This window comes from Jaculus jaculus, chromosome 13 (genome assembly GCF_020740685.1).
Source record: "Jaculus jaculus isolate mJacJac1 chromosome 13, mJacJac1.mat.Y.cur, whole genome shotgun sequence".
Classification (NCBI taxonomy): domain Eukaryota; kingdom Metazoa; phylum Chordata; class Mammalia; order Rodentia; family Dipodidae; genus Jaculus; species Jaculus jaculus.
This window is the reverse complement of record NC_059114.1, coordinates 52,530,656-52,551,420: the sequence shown is the minus strand read 5'-3', so window position 1 is coordinate 52,551,420 and position 20,765 is coordinate 52,530,656. Positions and strand designations below refer to the sequence as shown.

The 20,765-nt window shown below is 36.7% G+C and overlaps 1 protein-coding gene across 1 annotated transcript in view; it reads right to left on the bottom strand.

The window, feature by feature from the left end:
• The window catches only part of Pja2 (praja ring finger ubiquitin ligase 2), a 72,186-nt gene that overhangs the window by 29,316 nt on the left and 22,105 nt on the right, over positions 1-20,765 (bottom strand). The window contains exons 2-4 of the mRNA XM_045132424.1: positions 14,163-14,279; positions 12,747-12,947; positions 10,109-11,159 (exon numbers count right to left, since the gene is read on the bottom strand). Of these exons, the coding sequence (XP_044988359.1) occupies positions 10,109-11,159; positions 12,747-12,947; positions 14,163-14,193 (1,283 nt within the window). The 5' untranslated portion in view covers positions 14,194-14,279. The remainder of the gene's footprint in view (positions 1-10,108; positions 11,160-12,746; positions 12,948-14,162; positions 14,280-20,765) is intronic.

Below are 20,765 nucleotides of genomic sequence, written 5' to 3'. Positions count from 1 at the left end.
TTGAATGTAAATGGATGCATAGCCTCAGGTATTTTTTAAAGTTTTATTTAAATATAACAGGTTATACTCTTCTATCCCCTCACCCCAGCTCCTGTTACCCTGGCAGCCCTTCCCAGTGGGGGTATGGTATTCACTGTGGGGTCATGAAGGCCTCAGTCTATTCCTACCTCTCTGTAGCTCTTACAATCATTTGATTAAGCTTCCTTGTTGTTTCCAGCAGGCAGAGCTGCCTTGCTGAAGCAGTATTGTCAATGGGGGGTGGGGGTGGATCTTGAGTCTAGCCTACTGTGTATTCATAACTGGGCTGGGCTCTGGCTCTTTTGTTCTCTCTCCCCTACTATGGATGTATAATGACATGAGTCAGCTTCTTCCACTATGGTGAAGCTTCCTTTGGAAACTGCAAGCCTGATACAAACTCTCTCCTGCCATTGGCTATTTTTGGCTGGGTGCTTGTCCCAACAACGGGAAGATAACCACCAAATACTCCAAGCACCTTTTAGCAGCTTTCCCCCTGAAGCAGCATTTCATAGACTTACACTAAGTGCCTGAGCACCCTCACAATATTGGTATTGCTGCCTACTAACACTGTGTCCTAAATACAGTAAGTAAGAACACAAGTACTAAGTTAGCTTGCCTGGATATGATCTACCACTTATCATCTGTGAAAAACCTCTCAGCCTTTAATTCCAATTTGAGTTCCTGTGAGAGGTAAATGAGTTAGTGTGTATCAATCACTTCACGAGTGTGTACAAAACAGAAATCCATCATCATCTTCAACAAATCATCCTTACCAACAACATACTTTTAGCAACGTCCTAGCAATATCCACTAAGTCCCGAGTGTAATGTCCTTTTTTTCTTACATTTCCATACACATAAGTAATGTTCAAAATTTTAAAACTCTTGTCTCTGTACCGCTTGTTGTGTGTCATCGCCTATGGAAATACTGGCCTTTAGAATAAGAGTTAAGCTTCTTTAAGTAATATTTATGACTTGCTACAACACAATTCCAGTACATTCTCTTTTTTATTTTTATTTTTTAATTTTTTGGTTTATATTTATTTATTTATTTGAAAGCAACAGACAGAGACAGAAAGAGGCAGAGAGAAAGAGAGAATGGGAACACCAGGGACTCCAGCCATTATAAATGAACTCTAGATGCATGCGATCCCCTGTGCATCTGGCTAATGTGGGTCCTGGGGAATTGAGCCTCGAACCAGGGTCCTTAGGCTTCACAGGCAAGCGCTTAACCACTAAGCCATCTCTCCAGCCCTTTTTTATTAGTTTTTTGAGGTATGGTCTCACTCTAGCCCAGGCTGACCCGGAATTCACCAAGTAGTCTCAGAGTGGCCTTGATCTCACGTCGATCCTCCTACCTCTGCCTCCCGAGTGCTGGGGTTAAAGGCATGCTCCACCACACCTAGCTCTTCATTTTTTTTTTTGAGATTTATTTTTATTTATTTTTTAGAGTCTGTGGGGGTGGAGGGAGGGAGGAAAGGAGGGAGAAAGAGAGAGAGAATGGGTATGCTAGGGCCTCTAGCCACTGCTATTGAACTCCAGATGCATGAACCAAAATATGTATCTGGCTTATGTGGGACCTGGAGAATTTAACATGGGTCCTTAGGCTTTGCAGGCATAAGACTTAACTGCTAAGCCATCTCTCCAGCCCCTCCAATATATTCCTACAATCAAGTCTTCCCTTACATGAATGCTCTATCACTGTCCTCAAAACATAAACTTTTCCACAATGATTTCTTCTGTCATCAAAAATGTCTTCATTTCATTTGTAGCTCTAAGTTAGACTTCATTTCTTTCAAGATCCTCCTAACTTAAAATTGCTTCTGTTTTTTTTCCACCTATACCATTTCATGAAGTACATTTTGGCTTAGTCAGTCCAACCCACTGTATCAGAGCTGCCTCTTTAACACTGCATTTATTTTTCTGAAACTTGTAAGAGGCCACAAATTTAGGAATCTGAATTGGGTTCAACAAACCAAACTTACAGAGGGTGCATGTATGTAGCTCAGTTGGTAGACATTCATGTGGCCCAGAGTTCAATTGTCAGCACTGGGAAACAACCAAACAAAAACAATCTAAGCACAGTAGGTGAACTCTGGGAGGATGCAGAATACCTTGCAATCAATTAACTAGTATAGAACTGACTGAAGGATGGACTAAGCTGTAGCAACAAAACCATTTTTCTATGACACCTCTATTTTTCTAATTTTATCTAACCACATCTCTGGAGAAATTGCTCACATTTGCTTTACTCTTGAGAGCTGCTCAATTCTTCAATCATTTTTGTCTTTTTTTGCTAAAATAGTCTGTACTAACTCACTGATCCAAGGAATTTTTTCCCTTTATACAAGTGCAAAAACTAGTTTCTTTAGTAACTTACCATGAGTCTGATTAATGAAAAGCTTGCAAGCTCTTGAAGTAACAAGAGACTGTTTAGTCATATGAATAAAGAACTTTAAGTGGTAATCGTTTATTTGAAAAGGTCTAAACTGGCTCAAAGTGCTTGTCAGAGACTTTCCAACCGTGATTAAGATTTTCTATTAGAAAGATTTCAAACCTATCATGGGAAATTATTACTAAAGAAACAAAAGACTGTATTTATCAAGTGAAGGGTTGTTGTAGTTGCCTTCTCTCTGCTGTAATAAAGTACCTGACCAAAAGCAGTTGATGGGAGGAAATTTTACTTTGGCTTACAGTCCAAAGGGGAAGCTCTATAATAGCAGGGGAAAGCATGACATGAGCAGAGGCCATCACCACCTCTTTGCTAACACCATATAGACAACAGGAACAGAAGAGAGAACTCAACAAGGAAAGACTAGCTATAATATCCCCCCAAACACAGTTCCTCCAGCAAGTCTCAACCTCCCAAACTGCCATCAGCTGGGGACCAAACAGTCAAAACACATGAGTTAATGGGGGACAGCTGAGTCAAACCACCACAAAGGTCTATTCACAACTGCCTTTTCTACTCTGGTAGGGGTACCATATTGGCCTATTGGTAAGAGCAAGCTGTGAAGTCTCTGAGAGTCCACAGTGATATTTAAATACTGCAGACAAAATATTTAGTACAACTTTGCAAAATGATAAACATTTTTAAGACAATAATTACTTCATAATACAGTCTGTCCTTTTAGACGTTTCAGTATATTTTTCCCCCTCACATCAGTATCTTGTTTTCTTTACCAAAGAAAACTTACTATAAATCTGCTGGTTTGTACTAATCCAATCAACCTTAGTCTGTTTATTAAAACACCAGAAGTTAGCAAATTACCCGTACAGCATCAGTGAAATTTGGTCATCTGTGTGGTTTTCATGCTGCAGAAAGTATTTTTTTTTTAACTTTTAGATGATTTAAAAATGGTTATATAAGTTACTATGTAAGAGTATCTTTGATTTTTTTTCTTTTGGCTATGAAGTGTAAATTATTTACTATATGTTCATCCATTAAGAAAAATTTGTAGACCTCTAGGGTCTAAAAATAAGACATTACCATTTTTTGAATGTAGTTTTATTTATTTATTTTTTCTTTTGTTTTTCAAGGTAAGGTTTCACTCTAGTTCAGGTTGACCTGGAATTTACTATGTAATCTCAGGGTGGCCTCAAACTCACAACGACTATCCTACCTCTACCTCCCAAGTGCTGGGATTAAAGGCGTGTGCCAACATTCCCGGCTTGAATATAGTTTTAGATTGGGTTCTATTTGTATTTATACATATAAACATAAAAAGACAAGCCAATCACTTTTTTAGGGACTTGGACAATGAGAGCTTGCTTCTGTATTCATATTTTACTTCTACCTTAGCTTTACAGACAAAGCATTTGCCTATGAATCACATATAATTTCCAATGTGTAAAGAGGGTAAAATTCAACTAAGTTCATATTGTCTGCTTCTGAAGGTAATTTTAAATGTAAGCCATAGACGACATAAATGAAAGACCATATGAAGATCAAAGATGTACCTAATTTTTGAGCTGGGTATGGTGGTGCACACCTTTAATTCCAGCATTTGGGAAGCAGAGGTAGGAAGATCACTGTGAGTTTGAGGCCACCCTGAGACTATGTAGTGAATTCCAGGTCAGCCTCAGCCAGAGTGAGACCCTATCTCAAAAAAAAAAAAAAAAAAAAAAAAAAGAGAGAGAGAGAGAGAGAGAGAGGTACCTAATTTTTGAATTCAATCCTAAGCTTCTATGAACTTGAAAACAAGATAGAAAAGTTTGCTAAGATGTTAAAGCATGTACTTTAAGATCTTTGCTTTGGCTGTTCAAGGGTGTTGAGTTTGTTGGGGACATTACCTATATGTCAGAGAGCAAATACATGCACAAGAGCAAGGAAGCTTAGCTCACCTTACAACCTTAATTCTCGTATACTGTTTTCTTCTGCTGAGCACCATGCAAACAGAGACCATTATTGTGCATTGATATAGAACACTAGAAACAAAGCCTGGCATTAAGAAAACTTCAAAAAACCCTTTTAATATAGTAAACTGAAATCAACTAAATGGCTGATGTCCATTTTATTCTCACAACAATATCAGTAAAAGTAGGTGGGTTTATTGTTGTTTGCTTTGTATTCCTGCTAGTTGAATCCTGGGCTTCACACATGCTAGGTAAGCTCTGTACTACTGTGCTGTATCCCCAGCCTTTTTTGATTTTTTTTTTTAATTTTGAGATAGAGTATCATTAAGTTGCCCATTTGGCCTTTAACTTACTCTATAATCCAGTTACAGCTTTTTTTTGGGGGGGGGGTTAGTGGATGGCATAACTGTCTTCAGGACAGTTAGGCCCACAGTTAAAATATGTTAATATTAATGAAAGTGCAGTTCTCACTTAATAATGAAGGGCCCAGGCAATACTACTAGTTGCAATGTTTACCCACAGCGCAGCATTTCAATGTAATTAAATGATCATTTAGAAATTTTATGGAAGAAGGTAATCATACATTCATTAATATGCTTTTCAAATAATAAAGAATATATCATATGTGTTTTTCAAAAGGTAGCCAAATTCTAATATTTAAAAGAATCACAATGAATTTTAGGCATATTCTTGGTCTTCTATATCACCTAATAATATAAACATTTCAAAAATCTTTTAAAACATATAACCTTTAAGTTTCATGATTTTACAAACTCAAATTAAGAAGCTCTTTATAGCCAGGTGTGGTGGCAACCACCTTTAATCCTAGCACTCAGAAGGCAGAGGTAGGAGGATTGCCGTGAGTTTGAGGCCACCCTGAGGATACAGAGTGGATTCCAGGTCAGCCTGAGCTAGAGACCCTACCTCAATAAACAAACAACAAAAAGAGAAGCAGCAGCAGCTCTTTATACTTTCCCTCTCAAGAAACTAGAAAAGTTTCCCTGTGTCTCCACTTCTCTAAGATAATAGCAGAGCTGCAAAGACAATAAACATCAGATAGATAAACAAGGGGCAAAATAAAACCACAGCATATGGCTATTCAGTTTTTTTTTAATTTTTTCAAAAATTTATTTGAGAGTGACAGAGAGAGAGAAAGAGGCAGATACAGAGAGAGAATGGGCGAACCAGGGCCTCCAGCCACTGCAAACAAACTCCAGATGCATGCACCACTTTGTTCATCTGGCTTACATTGGCACTGAGGAATCAAGCCTCAAAACGGGGTCCTTAGGCTTCACAGGCAAGTACTTAACCACTAAGCCATCTCTCCAGGCCAGCTATTCAGTTTTGACCTTCAGCTGGCACCATATTAAAAGGAATCTTGATAACTATAATACTTTGCAAAGAGTTAATTTAGTAAAGAGGAACAGCTAACAAATAAAGAAAAAAAAACATAAAAATATTCAGATTATTCAAAGAACTCAATCCTATAATACAGCTTAAGGTTTACACATATAACAACAAGGAATCCAAACACAAGGTAGACCCATTATCTTTAAGAACATCGGTGGGTTTTTTTGTTTGTTTGGTTGTTTTGAGGAAGGGTCTCATTCTAGCCCAGGCTAACATGGAACTCATTCTGTAGTCCCAGGCTGGCCTGGAACTCATAATGATTTTTCTATTTCTGCCTCTGAGTGCTATGATTAAAATCATATCTTACTATACCCAACATTCTCTAAGTTTTAAAAATCATTTTCTTTTACTTGAAATAAGGTCTCACATAGCTAAGGCTGACCTCCAACGAGGGATAACATTAAACTCCTAATCCTGTGGCCTCTACCTCCCAAGGGCTGGGATTACTGTCATGCATGCTGCATTATGCCCCCAATTCCTTTATTTCTTTAAAAAAAAAACAATAAAAATGGTTTCTAGCACTACAATGTATCTTAACTCTACAAAGTTACCTCCATCATTTTGGCATCTCCCAACTGCAAGTTCCATAAGTCTGTATGTTACTAATGAGTTGAACGATGAAAGTTTCTATCAAGTGCATTTTCCCTATCTGTATATTTCTCTATCTGTATGTCTGTAAATCTATCATTGTTCATAACACTGACATTTAAGAAAAGTAATAAGTGTGATAGAAAAACTTCCTATAATGATTTAAAGTCCACATTCTGCCTAGGCAAAGATACTACCACTAGGGGGATAAAAGATACAAATTTAAAAACCAGGATCCAAAGGTTGACAAAATAAAGATTTCATCAAATTCAATATACAATGTCAGACCTAATTATAAAATTAAGCAAAGTTAAAGGACTTTTGGTTTTGTTTTGCTTTACTGTGTACACAACAGTGAAGATAGAGTCAATTTAAATATTTTCTTCCAGGAAGCAAAAACTGTTAAGTAGGAAAAAAAAAAATGTAACTTTACACTTTCAAAAAAATTATGAAAAACTCCTACCACCAAAGCTGCACTGACTCCTTTCTTTTTGGCAGTTGCTTAGAAGTACAATAGCGGTTCATAACTGAAATCAAAAATATTAGGGCTAATTATGCTTTGAAATTAAAATATTTCCCCTTACATTTGGAAATAGTGGCTAACAATCCCCACTGGGTCTCTGGCCAGCAAACATGAATGTGTCTGCAGTACAATATATGATCACTTGAAAAAAAAGAAAAAAAAAGCCTCATTTCGGTCTGGATCAGCTATCAGGGAAGTCAACTCCATATCAGGTTTTGTGATCAATTTATGACTTTGAATATCATGGATTTTGGATGAAAGACTATATGGACTCCAACTGCAAAAAAAGGTAAAAATCTTTATTCTCAGCTTTAAAACTAGTAGATCTTACAAATCACTATGAAGCTTTTTTATTTTTATTCCTAAAAATTCATTATTCTCTTCTATTCTCCCAAAATAATTCTCTTTGTCAAACAGTGCTTACCTTATTCATTTTGCATATTTTATTCCACCAGGATTTTGTAACTCTTAAGAGATCAATCATTTGTCAAATTTATTTTTGTAAGACATATGGATGTGTCTAATAGCTGTTTATAATTGTATCATCTGATCAAATATTTCATGCATTTTCTGAATTAAATATATAGATCTCATCCTAAGTAGGAGAGATAACATAATAGACAGGAAGCATTTGAAGTGGCCTACCAAAGGTCCAAAGAAAAGTACAGGAGAAATGGTATCTCTGGGTTTTGTGAAGACTTAGATTGCCAAAAAGTAAATCTATTCCCCATTTTCTCCACCAGTTTTGGACATGTACTTGTCAATTTCTAACTCCAAATTTTGTTGTTTTTCAATATTTTCTTTCTCCAAACTTTTTTTCCCAGTCATCTTCAAGTTCTCCTCTCTTATTTTCTCATAAGTTATATACTGATCAATTACAGTGAAATGATTTTTCTCTCAATTTAAAATAAAACAGGGCTGGAGAAATGGCTTAATGGTTAAGGTGCTTGCCTGCAAAGCTAAAGGACTCAGGACCCACGTAAGCCAGATGCACAAGGTAGTGCATGTATCTGGGGTTCACTTGCAGTGGCTAGAGACCCTAGTACACCCATTTTCTCTATTTTCCTTTTTTTTCTCTCTCTCTAATAAGTAAGTAAAAATTAAAAATATTTTAAAAAACAGCAGGACATAGAAAAATGATCTCCTAGTTCTTAAAAGCTTTTAAGACAGGACCAGAAAATCATGCTTCAATTGGTTTTTATGGTAAGTTACATACTATAGTAGTGTGACTCACAATGCTAAAGGAAATCAAGAGTTTATTCTTCTAGGATGAGATAAAATGCATTCTTATTCAAAATACTACATTTTTAATACTACTTTCTAGTTGAAAGGTGCTTCCTACAAATTTATGAAATCTTACAACAGTTATAAATTAAGTGCTGATAGGGTTGAAAATAGCTTAAAAAGATGCAGAATAATTTGGACTCAAGTAATGAAAACTGAAGTGTCCAAAGAAATTTAATTTTTTTCTTGCTGATATTTTATGGTATGGGAAAAAATAAAACTGATGTTTGTAACAGGAATCAGAGGACTTATAATAAAAGTTATTATGGGGCTGGTTAAATGCTTGCCTATGAAGCCTAAGGACCCTGGTTTGAGGCTCGATTCCCCAGGACCTACGTGGGGACGCATGCATCAGGAGTTTGTTGGCAGTGGCTGGAGGCCCTGGCACACCCATTCTCTCTGTATCTGCCTCTTTCTCTCTCTGCCACTTTCAAATAAATAAATAAAAATAAACAAAAAAAATTTTTTTAAGTTATTATGTTCTTTCAAACATTGCCAAGTATAGAGGTGGAGAATACAGTCTCTGAATAGACAGAATGAAATTCTAGATGTTTCACTTATTCACTTTATGACCTTAAATTAGGTAAGCTTTAGAACCCCCCCCCCTTTACACCAGAGGTATTGATATCTTGATTGGGACTACATGCGACCAGACATGCAAGTTTCAGCAGCCATATCCCTTTAGAAATCTTCCTTTCTCCCAGTGTGGGTGTACAAGACTACATCATCATTACGACTGGGTCAAAATTAGGACAGCAAGCATAAACTGGATTCCCTGTAGGAATCCTCTCCCCTGTGTTGAGTGAATACAGACAACCTGCCATTGAGCTAGGACTCATGTTGAGTTCCTGCATTCAGATTTCTTTCAGCAATCTTCCCCACCCAACTTGTAACAGTGGCCAGACTGGGAGCTAAGTATAAGTTAATGCATAGCTGAAACTGATTCAGAATACTTCATTCATAAAGAAGAGCCAAGCACCTCCAGGACTGAACTCCAAGCACCCAAAAGCTGATCTAAGACAAGTTAACACAAAGAATCAATCACCAGCAACACAGGTCTGGCAGAGAGACCTGACTAATACATTATCCCCAGAAAGGAAAAATCTGAAAGTAACAACTAACTGCTCAGTTTTCATTACTTGAATCCAAATTATTATGCATCTTTCTAAATTAGTTTCAACCCTAGCAGTTATTTAACTCTACTTTAAAGAACAAAATTATGCTATCTTTAGAAAACTGAATAGAACTGGAGATTATCATGTTAATCAAGGTAAGTCAGACTCAAGAAGATCAGTACTGCATACACAGAATTTAGATTTAGAAATATAGGACATGAAAGTGGAAAGAGTACTATTAGAGAAAAGGAAAGGGGCCAGAGGGAGGAGGAAGGAGGATGAAAGACAGTAATGGATTTAAATCTGAGCAAAGGACAAGTTATAAGTGAGTGAAAATATAAAGAAACTCATTACTTTGTCCAAAGTTATGTTAATGAATTTTTAAAAAGGATAAAAAACACGACCAGAGAGCTTAGTGGTTAAGGAACTTGCTTGTAAAGCCAAAGGATCCAGGTTTGACTCCCCAGAATCCACTTAAGCCAGACACACAAGGTGGTACATACTGGAGTTCGATTGCAGTGGCTACAGGCTCTGGCTTGCCAATTCTCTTTCTTCCTCTCTCTCATAAAAAAAGGTAAAAACAGAGCTGGGTGTGGTGGCTCACGCCTTTAATCCCAGCACTTGAGAGGTACAGAGGTAGGAGGACCCTCATGAGTTGGAGGCCACCCTGAGACTACATATTGATTTCCAGGTCAGTCTGAGCTACAGTGAGACCCTACCTCGAAAAATAAAAAAAATAAAAAAAATAAAAAAATAAAGGTAAAAACCAACTTTGTTCACTACACAATCTGAGAAAGTATTACATGAAGGCTTACCTTTCTTCATCTTTGTCATAAAGTTGGTAATAATCTCCACAGCCATTCCAAAGAGCACTGCCCCGAGCATCTTGCCTTCCTGCTGTGGCTCCACTCTCTGGTGCCGCGTGATTGTGTTCTCTTTCCCTCTGTGTGACTCTTGAGTAAGGTGGATCCAAGAACATACATTCATGTTCTCCATCTATTTCTTCATACTTTAATAAAGCGTCATCTGAACCACATTCCTCAACTTCCAAAGCCTCTCTCCATCTCTGAACACTTCTTTGTTTAGCCTCATGTCTATTAAAACCCATTTCTTGGTCCATCTGACTTGAACTTACTACTTTTCTAACTTTTGGCCTCACTACTTGTTCAGGAGGACTTCCAACATGCTTATCCCTATCACTTGTATTTTGTTCACTACAAATATGACCTGAAACACAGACTGCATCTTCAGTTGAATTTTCTGTCTGCCTTTCCTGGTCAGTCTTGTCTTCTGGCTTATTTGTAACAATTTCATCTTCAGAAGAGGATGCCTGAAATTCCTGCCCATTCTGATGGACAAACTCAGCATCACTGGTAGAACTTTTCACTAAAGACTCTGGATCTAATTCTTCAAACTCATCTCTTATTTCACTTAGAGAGGAAACTGGCATTGAAATATCAATGTACACCTCTGCCTCTTCATTTTCAAGCTCAAATAATGCATCGCCTAATGTTTCCTGATATCTATCACTTTCCACAGCATCTGCAGAAAGCTGACAACAGTCATTATCATTCCCATGTTTCCAATCTGGATCATGAGAGTCAGTATGAGCCAATGCAATTCCATTTGGAACACCCGAGACATTACAAACTCCTTGAGTATGCTCCGTCTCAGAGTGATTATGAAGATTTGTATTGCTTCCTAAGGTCTCCCTGACTTCCTCACTATGGCGAACTGTGGCAATGGAAGGGCTGTTCTCAATGGTTTGACTCAGTTGTGTGTCACAAGTGGGAATTTCTGTTTCATTTTTTTCAAATGTAGGTTTGTTGGGTAAAGAAGAATAAACTTCATCCAGTGAATTGAAACCTTCATAAAGAACAAAAGAAAACATTTGGGAGGGATTATTTTAGATTAAATTTTATGTAATAGCAATAAAGTAGAATCATGTCAATTATTTATTTGAAAATATAAAAATTAATTTGTCAAGTGCTTCTATGTGCCCTATTTGGAAACAGACTGCTTACTCTATGAATTCATTTCTGTATCTATATTACCTTTCAATACCCTTTCCCTGACGTTTTACACATGTGTTTTTCACCTCCTTCCTAATATAGAAAACCTTCTCTAAGACACACAGACAAGAGGCTAGTGAGAAGGTACAAAATATAAAACATAAATGGAGTCAGGTGATAAATTTGCTCTCCCACTATTTTCCAAATCTATTTTCTTTCAACACAAACAAAAAACTTCAAACTTATATATGCCAAATACCACCAGGTAACAAATCTGAGAAATGAGACTATATTTGTATTTTGATGTTACTTCAAAAGACTGTATCTTAGTTTCTAGACATATATTGGATTTCTATCCTCAAAACAGATTGATGTAATGCATTTATAATTTAGGTAATAGTTATGATAAAGCAAGTCAATATACTGATTCTTTATCATACTTTAAATGCCTGAATTCTATACCATAAATCAAATCAATCTATCTGCAATTACTTTAAGCATGAACTTTAAAAACTTAATAAAAAAAAGACAGACTTGTTGAAAAAAGAATGCATAAATTAAAAAAATAACTTAAGTTCACTTTTGTAGCACAGAAAAGTTCTTTACTGGAATAACCTTACGTAGCAATTCATATTTTCACAAAAAGGTAACAGTAAAATATTCTAGAGCTTTCCAGTTTGCTCAGGACCAGAAAAAGAGAATCAAGTGTGCAAGTGTATATATGTGCACACACATGACACAAACATACATATAACATTGGCATGCATGAAATTGTATATATTTCAAACCACTAAATAATTAGGTAACTTTCAAAAATTATTTGTGAGAAAAGAAAAAAGGGAGAAAGAGAGAGAGAGAGAAAATGGGCACACCAGGGCCTCTTGCCACTACAAATGAACTCCAAATGCGTGTGTCACATTGTACACATGGCTTTATGTGAGTACTGGGGAATTTCTGAACCTTAGCCAGCAGAATTTGCAGGGAAGTACCTTCAACTGCTGAGCCATCTCCTCAGACAAATAACTAAGCAATTTTAAGTGAATAACTATTATTTAATCTTATATTTTATAAAACAGTGAAAAATAGTTAAGCTAAATTAGAAAAATTTAAAATTACTTAAATGAAACTTGCATAGAAGAATTACTTACTCAATTCACAGTATAGAAAATCTTAGGGTGGGCATTAAAAGATGACTTTTGGCTAATGGATTTGGCCAACAATCACTGCCATGACAGGGTAATTAATTTTAATGACCATAGCCTATATTTTTCTGTGTTTAAATGTACATAGTATTACTATTAAATTCAAAAGAGAATTCATGACAGGAAATGTACTGTATTAATATTCACATACACATAAACCTCATTCAGAAGTTTCAATTAAATAACATCAATCTTTATGCAAATAAATATTAAAGACCCTTAAATAATATGTTACATACCTGAAGGATTTTCCTTTGGAATATCATCTAGTTCCAACACTTCATAGTCATCACCAGCCCGACCTAAGCTTCTTTCATGCCTGGTCATACACGGTTTAAAACTCACATATGCATGTCTTCTTCCATATCTCCTGCCTGTAATTGTCTGATATCCTCCTGCTGGCTTGGGCCAAGCAGCCTTGCTGGATTCTTGATCCATTACTAAAAAAATTTTAAATAAATAAATGAGAGCCAGTAATGGCCTTCACTCTAACAACTGGTTAGGGAGCTACTTCAATGTAAATGTGTACATGTACATATCTAAAAAACTTAGTGCCACTGAGCATCAAATACACCTTACCAGTACCATAACACATTCTTCACCACACACTACAGCTAGTTAAACATAACATACTGTATGAGTTGGCAGCCTCTTCCTCTAAAAGAAAATAGTTGATTCCTAAAGGTATTTTTAAATTTCTATAATAAAATAAAAGGATTTTATACAGCAAATTATCATGCTATCAAAGCTTTTTATGAACTAAAAGAATGCCCTTTCAAATTATGTAAGTATTTTAGATGTAAATGTCTAATACATATTTGATGAGTTAATTAATGGTATGTATTACTTCAAGCATGAATACATTCCTGTTAAAGGCTACAGGTAGTTAAATAAATAGTATGTGCCATAATGAAAACAACTCAAAGTCTAGATCTCAACAAAGCATGTCCCAAAGGCTAGGGTCAAATAAAATTCTCCACAAGGAAACAGTCACAGACTAAATCACAACGCATGCTAACTCTTTCAAATTATAAATCAATGGTACATATTAAAGTGTGAAAAGTCATTAGCTTTTTAAAATATTTTATTTTTACTTATTTATTTGACAGAGAAAGAGGGAGAGAGAGAGAAAAAATGGGTGTACCAGGGCCTCCAGCCACAGCAAATGAATTCCAGATGCTTGCGCCCCTTGTGCCTCGGGCTAACGTGGGTCCTGGGGAATCAAACCAGGGTCCTTTGGCTTTGCAGGCAAATGCCTTAACTGCTAAGCTATCCCTCCAGTCATTAGCTTTTAGGTAACATAAATATTAATTTGTAGTGACCGATGACAATTGCACCTTTTACTAATAAAACATTATACACACATATATATTAGTTTGCTTTGTTGATACATAATATATTCTATGCAAGAATGAAGTGAGATATTTTCTCAAGGTATATGGTATAGTCAATTAATGGAGTAGTTTCATATTTTTATTTTCCTGTATTAAAATAATATCACTTCTGAGTACAAATGGGAAATAAAGTACTTATAATATACAGTATCAAGTGTTACAATAAAAAAACAGTATTTAAGTAACTTATCCAATAATCTTAAGAATCTATGTCCTTAACTCCATTAAAATGGAATGCACAACAGAATGCTCCAGCCTTACCAGATGGTTCTTTCTCAGTGCCCTGTGACATATATGGTAGTGTCTGTGTGTCCAGTTCAGTTGAATTATGGTGTGACTTGATTTTCACTCACACAGTAGATAAGCTGCAAAAGATTCCTACAAAGAAAAAATGCATTACAAAATATTAGCAGACAACCCCAAAACAAAAATGGCAAACTGACATTTTTAATGAAGATGCTAGCTTTATAATTCCTCAAAAAAATATAACCTGATTTGATAAAGCATAGAAATAACCCTCAAAACTATCAAAATAGCTACTAAAATATAAGTTTGCATTTGCTCTTGACAGCTATTCTCAGTGCATACTGTCCTTATGATTATGTATGGCAACAGACATGTGTAATTTATAAGTAAGTAAACAAATACACTGGAAGAAGAGCTGGAATATGTGAGCTAGCTATTTTGAAATATACTACTGTGCTATCTTTGTTTCTCCATAAAGCTACAATTCCTTTAACTCTGAAATTGTTACAGTCCTGTTAAGCTTAAGAATACAAACTTCATCTTAGAAATGTTTAATGGTAAGTTAGTATAAAGTATACAAGATGATGTAGTTATTATTTTTAACAGTCAATTGATCAGATAACTTTTTGATTTGTTTGAAGCAGGGTCTCCTCTAACCCAAGCTGACCTATAATCCAGGCTAGCCTTGAACTCGTGGCTTTATTCTATCAGTTATGCTCTAAGCATTATTTTCAACAAAGCACAAAATAAATGAATGTACTAAAATTACAGTATGGGACATTATTCCAAGGGAAACAATACAAACATGCTATATGTTACATATTCTGGGTCAAAATAAAGTTATTGGGGGTGAACACCACCCCTAAGAGTGAGCAAGAATGTTAACACCTAGAAGATGAGGAAAACTGGCGAGGGCGAGAGAACACACAAGCCTTTGTGAGAAATGTGGGCATTATTTTGAGATGGAAAAGCCAGTGAACAGAGAGAAGAGACTTAACAGAAACTCTCTGGCTACTGTGTTTATTAGTCTGAAGGGAAAAAAGACCAAAGTAAGACAGCTTGGGTACAAAGCTAGCAAAATAATAATAGTGGGATATCTGAGTGGTCTGGGTCAGGGTAAAAACAGGTGGTAAGAAAACAACTCACACCAACAAAATTTACTGATAGGACACATTTGAAAAGGAAAGGAATTCAAGTTAACTAAGTTTTGCTGCCTGGACAACTGGACAAATGGAACCGATATCAACTGATAGAGAGAAAACTTGTGGAAAATGCAGATTTGGAAAAAAAAAAGTAAGTGTAGTTTTGGATGCATTCAATTCAAGTATGTATTAAAGATTGAAACTGAAATGCTAAACACACGTCTGGAGCTGGCTGGAGCATTCCGAGCAATTAGTATAATTTTGGAGTTGTCAGTGCACAGATGATATGCAAAAAGGTATGAACCTAGGTGGGATTACTCAGTATACGAGAAGTACAAGGGCTGAACAAACAATCCACTGACAAGAGGCCAAGGGAGGAGCACTGGAAAACTCTGGCAAAGGCAAACAGAAGGCGCAGATGTGAAAAGGGTCAAGTGGAACTGATACAGTGTGGCAAAATGCAAAGTGCAATGAGGCCTACAACCACTACAGCTGGAAGACCAAGAATGGAGGTGTCTTCTGACTGCACACTAAGGTAAGACCCTATTTTGACTTGTATGTTGTTCTCTTTTTTGTTCCTTCAGAAAGTTTATCCAGAGTAAACCCTGATTTCTCACATCTGAAAATATTTTTTATTGGAGGGAAGGGGGGGGGAGAGAGAAAGAGAGAGAGAGATTTGGCATGCCAGGACCTCAGCCACTGAAATCAAGCTCCAGACACTTGCGCCACCTAGTGGGGATGTGTGATCTTGTGTTTGTGCTTGGAGAATCGCACATAGGTCCTTGGGCTTTGCAGGCAAGCTCCTTACCAACCAAGCCATCTCAGCCAGACGTGGTGGCACATGCCTTTAATTCCAGCACTCAGGAGGCAGAGATAGGAGGATCGCTGGGAGTTTGAGGCCACCCTGAGACTACATAGTGAATTCCAGGTCAGCCTGAGCCAGAGTGAGACTCTACTGCGATAAACAAAAACAAACATACAACTAAGCCATCTCTCTAGCCCTGAAAATATTTTTATCTTTCCATCACCATTGAATATATAGTCCAAAACTAAATCATTTCTTCTAAACTCCTAAATTAAGCCATTGTTCTAACACCCCTTTTAACTATAAAGAAAGTAGCCAATTTATTGTACCTTTTGCACATTTTTTTCTCTGAAGTATGGAGGACCTGGTCTTAATTGCTATCTCTAATATCAAAAGTACATATTTAGGGATAGGCCACTTAAAAATGTTCCCTATACAATAACAATTAGGCTACTTTAATTTAAAAATTCTTATTAGTGTCACAAAGTGTCTTTATTTTCTTTTCAAATATATTTGTATTTGGCACACATTAATTGACCTTTTGTCTTTAAACTTTTCTTCCATATTTTCCCCTCTATGGACCAGGAGATTTCATTCACTAGTTTAGCCTTCATCTATTCTCCATAACAATCTGCCATCATTTTAAATCTTGTGCTATGAATAGTCATGTTGATGAGAATGTCTCTGTAGATACCAATTTTCTCTATGATCAAGTGTCTATAACCACATTACCTATATCTGAAGTATGAAACTGTGTGAATATACACACAGAGAACAGAGAGGATGTATAAAGAATATAGTTATAGGTTAAGATTTAAATGATTAATTCAATAGTTCCAAATTTGTTCTCAAAATAAACTGAATAGTCTTCAAATACACATTTCCCTCTTGAATTAACCTCTTTTTTTTTTTTTCTTCTTCTTATACTGTTCACCTAATAAACACGAGGGAACTTCTGGTCAAGATGGCAGACTCGTAACCATGCTAGAACTCCAGGGGTGAAATCACAAGGCAGAGAGAACCCAGGACAATCAAACTCTATCAACAAGACTCCCTATCATGAGATGAGCCACCCCTCTCACATCAGCTATGGTCCAAGTGAAACCACAGAGGAATGGCTAGATGAGCAAGAGTGCTGCTTCCAGGGCATCCCTGCTAGTGCCAGGGTGATGGGAACAGGCACTGAGAATACTCAAAACGTACCAAAGCAGAAACCCAGAAGTTGCTGACAGCTCAACACTAAAGCAGACTTAAAACACCCACCACAGCGCGGAGGATTTTGCAAAAGGGGGGACAGAAAGACTAAGAACCACAGGGTGGGAGGTAATAGCCAGAGGCACTGCCAGCTGCCCACAATGTCTGACTGCTGCTTTCACAACTTAGACCCTACAGCCCCATGGTGAATCCCAGTAAGGAAGGTCCTCAAAGGAATGGTGATAGGAGGAGGGAAATGGTACCAATGCATGATACATTCATACAATGTTTCTACTTAATAAAAAAGAGATAGCTGGAGAGATGGCTCAGCGGTTAAAGGAGCTTGCTTACAAAGGCTGATAACCTGAGTTTGATTCCCCAGTACCCACATAAAGCCATATGACAAAGTGGCACATGCATGTGGAATTTGTTTGCAGTGGTAAGAGGTCCTGGTGCACCATCCTCAGCTTTCTCCTTGCAAATAAATAAGTAAAAAATACTTTTTAAAAGAAAAAAAGCCAGGCATGATGGTGCACACCTTTAATACCAGCACTCAGGAGGCAAAGGTAGGAGAATCGCCATGAGTTTGAGGCTACCCTGAGACTACATAGTGAATTCCAGGTCAGCCTTGAGCTAGAGAGAAAACCTGCCTTGAAAACCCAAAAATAAATTAATTAATTAATTTAAAAAATAACATATGATTCCTCTCTACTTATAATATTCATTTCAAATGTGTTGGGTTTTTAAATATATATAAATGATGTATAAATGTGATGCTAAGACTAAAGATTCAGACAAGTATTGATCTGAGATTCTTCAATTCTAGCTTGGAAATCAACATGCTATCACTTTACTAGGCAAGCTCTAAAACCTTTAAAAGAACAGAGAAAAACAAGGAATGACTTGGTTTTATTTTTAAGTGCATGGTTTTTATTACATTGTTTAACATAACATATATTAAAACAGTAGTTAAATAGACTATTCTGTGCTCACTCCTCTGATGGAAATATGTTAACAGAAACGGAAGGCAAAGTCCAGGGCCACATCTTGAATCAAGGTCTTAACTCCAATATTTAAGCAAGAAAGTAACTACTCTCAGCCTTGGAGCCTTCACATGTTATTTTTATCTAAGGAAGATAATGTAACAAATGTGACTGTGTGATATATAAGATTAGAATAAAAACATTTTATAACTGTTATAGCTTTTTCTTGACTCTCCCTCAACTCACTTAAGAGTTCAGGTGCCACATTATGAGAAAACTCAGTCCCATGTAAAGATGCACGTGGAGAAATGTTGACTTTTTATTCTTGACAAGAACCACTGAGATCTTCTGCTGCCTCCATCTAGGAAAAAAGAGCCCACTGTCATGCCTTCACATCACTGTGGTCCCCTACATTGTGATTCCAACTTCATGAGAAGGGCTGAGCAAAAATCACTGAGCCAGGATGCTCTTGAATTTCTGGCCCACAGAAACTGAGATTATAAACAGTTGAGTTGTTAAGTTTACTGAAGGAATAGATTATTTTCTAGTTAATGCTCCAATAGATAATAAATACAAATAATATTAAAAAATGCCTAACTGCTTCCAAAACTCAGTGAACATCATAGAAGAGGGGATGAAAAGAATGTAAGAGCCAGGACAGAGAGGAGTAGTACTATGCAACTTCTGGACATGAAGTGGTCATTGCATTCAGCACTCCCTAGCGACGGTCATTACCTACAGAAGACCTGTACAATATTGGGTGGATCAACATTCCACCATGGATGGTGAACGGTGGGGGGAAGGTATTAAAATATAAGAGGAACTGGTTGGAAAGAATTCATTGGAAGGAGAATGGAAGCAAAGAGATGATAATAGGTGGGATTATGATCAAAATATATACATGCATAAAAGCTGTCAATAGCTTTAAAAATATGCTTAGATTCTGAATTTCCTTCTATTTTCACCTTTTACTAGGACAAAGTTTTCCTACTATCATCTCATAACATGTATTTTCTTTACTTATTATCAACATGGAAAATGACATGTTGAGGATGGCAGGGTCCAAATTAGACATACTTTCTCTCTTGCTTGTTGGCAATGTCAGACCTGCTGCTCAGTATCCACCTTAGACAAAACAGCTACCAGGTCAGGAACCGATGCTTTCAGAAAGGATCTACAGGAAGTTTCGGGTATAGGAAGAGTAAAATCAACCGAACTTCCATGAGTTTTAATGGACAGCTTGGATCACTACCCTTGTGAAAATAACTCATTTTTAAGTGTCTTTTTCCAGAAAAAGGTTAGTTGAGAAACAAAACAATCCTTAATTAAATGAAGTGTTTCCTATTCTTCCAATTCCATTGGACGGCAGCTATGTTCATCACTACACCATCAAAATACACTCCAATTCCAATGGTACAGTTATTTTTGTATACACTTCTGCATTTTACCATTATATATGGTACTGTGGTGGTTAGATTCCAGTGTCCCCCATAAACTTAGGTGTTCTGAATGCTAGGTCCCAGCTGATGGGGATCTGGGAATTAACACCTCCTGGAGGCAGTGTATTGCTGGGGGTGGGCTGATGGGTGTTATAGCCAGTTTTCCCTTGCCAGTGTTTGGCACTCTCTCCTGTTGCTATGGTCCACCTGATGTTGGCCAGAGGGTGATGTCCACCCTCTCTGCTCATGCTCTAATTTTCATCTGCCATCATGGAGCTTACCTCGAGTCTGTAAGCCAAAATAAACCTTTTTTGCCCAAAAGCTGCTCTTAGTTGCGTGATTTCTGATAGCAATGCAAACCTGAGTGCAAGTTACCAAAAGTATTTATTCTAAAGATGCATCTTCAAGTTTTTTTTTGAAGTAAACTTCTATGATATTCTGGCCTCTATTACCTTTTAGTATAAAAAGTAATTCCTTAGGAACACAGAACTTTGAAAATTTATACCAATTAAAACTCTTGAGCTATAAATTTATAAATGAGATTAATAGACAGGTTTTGAATAATGATCAAAGCTTTCACTTAAGTAATTTATCACACTGGTACAATTCTCAGTTTTGCAGTAGAGTTTTTATATCACCTACCAATAAGCATATATAGTTGCTGATACATATATACAACTAAATGATCACCCTACACATCTTGTTTCCTAACTAGTAGATACACAAGAAGTAAGGATGAGGTAATATCACCCTATATAAGTAACACTAAAAACTGGACGTATTGCTACAGCTAATTACAGAAAACCAAATACTCCACCACTATGTACCATTACAGTTAGAAGCTACATGCAGCTATAAAAGAAGCTTCAGTTTGGAGAGATTGCTGAGCAATTAAAGTGCTTGTCTGCAAAGCCCAAAGACCTGGGTTCGATTTACCAGTTCCCATGTAAAGCCAGATGCACAAAGTGGAACACGTGTTTGGAGTACATGTACAGTGGCTAGAAGCTCTGGCACATTCATATTCATTGTCCTATAAATAAATTTTTTTAAAAAAG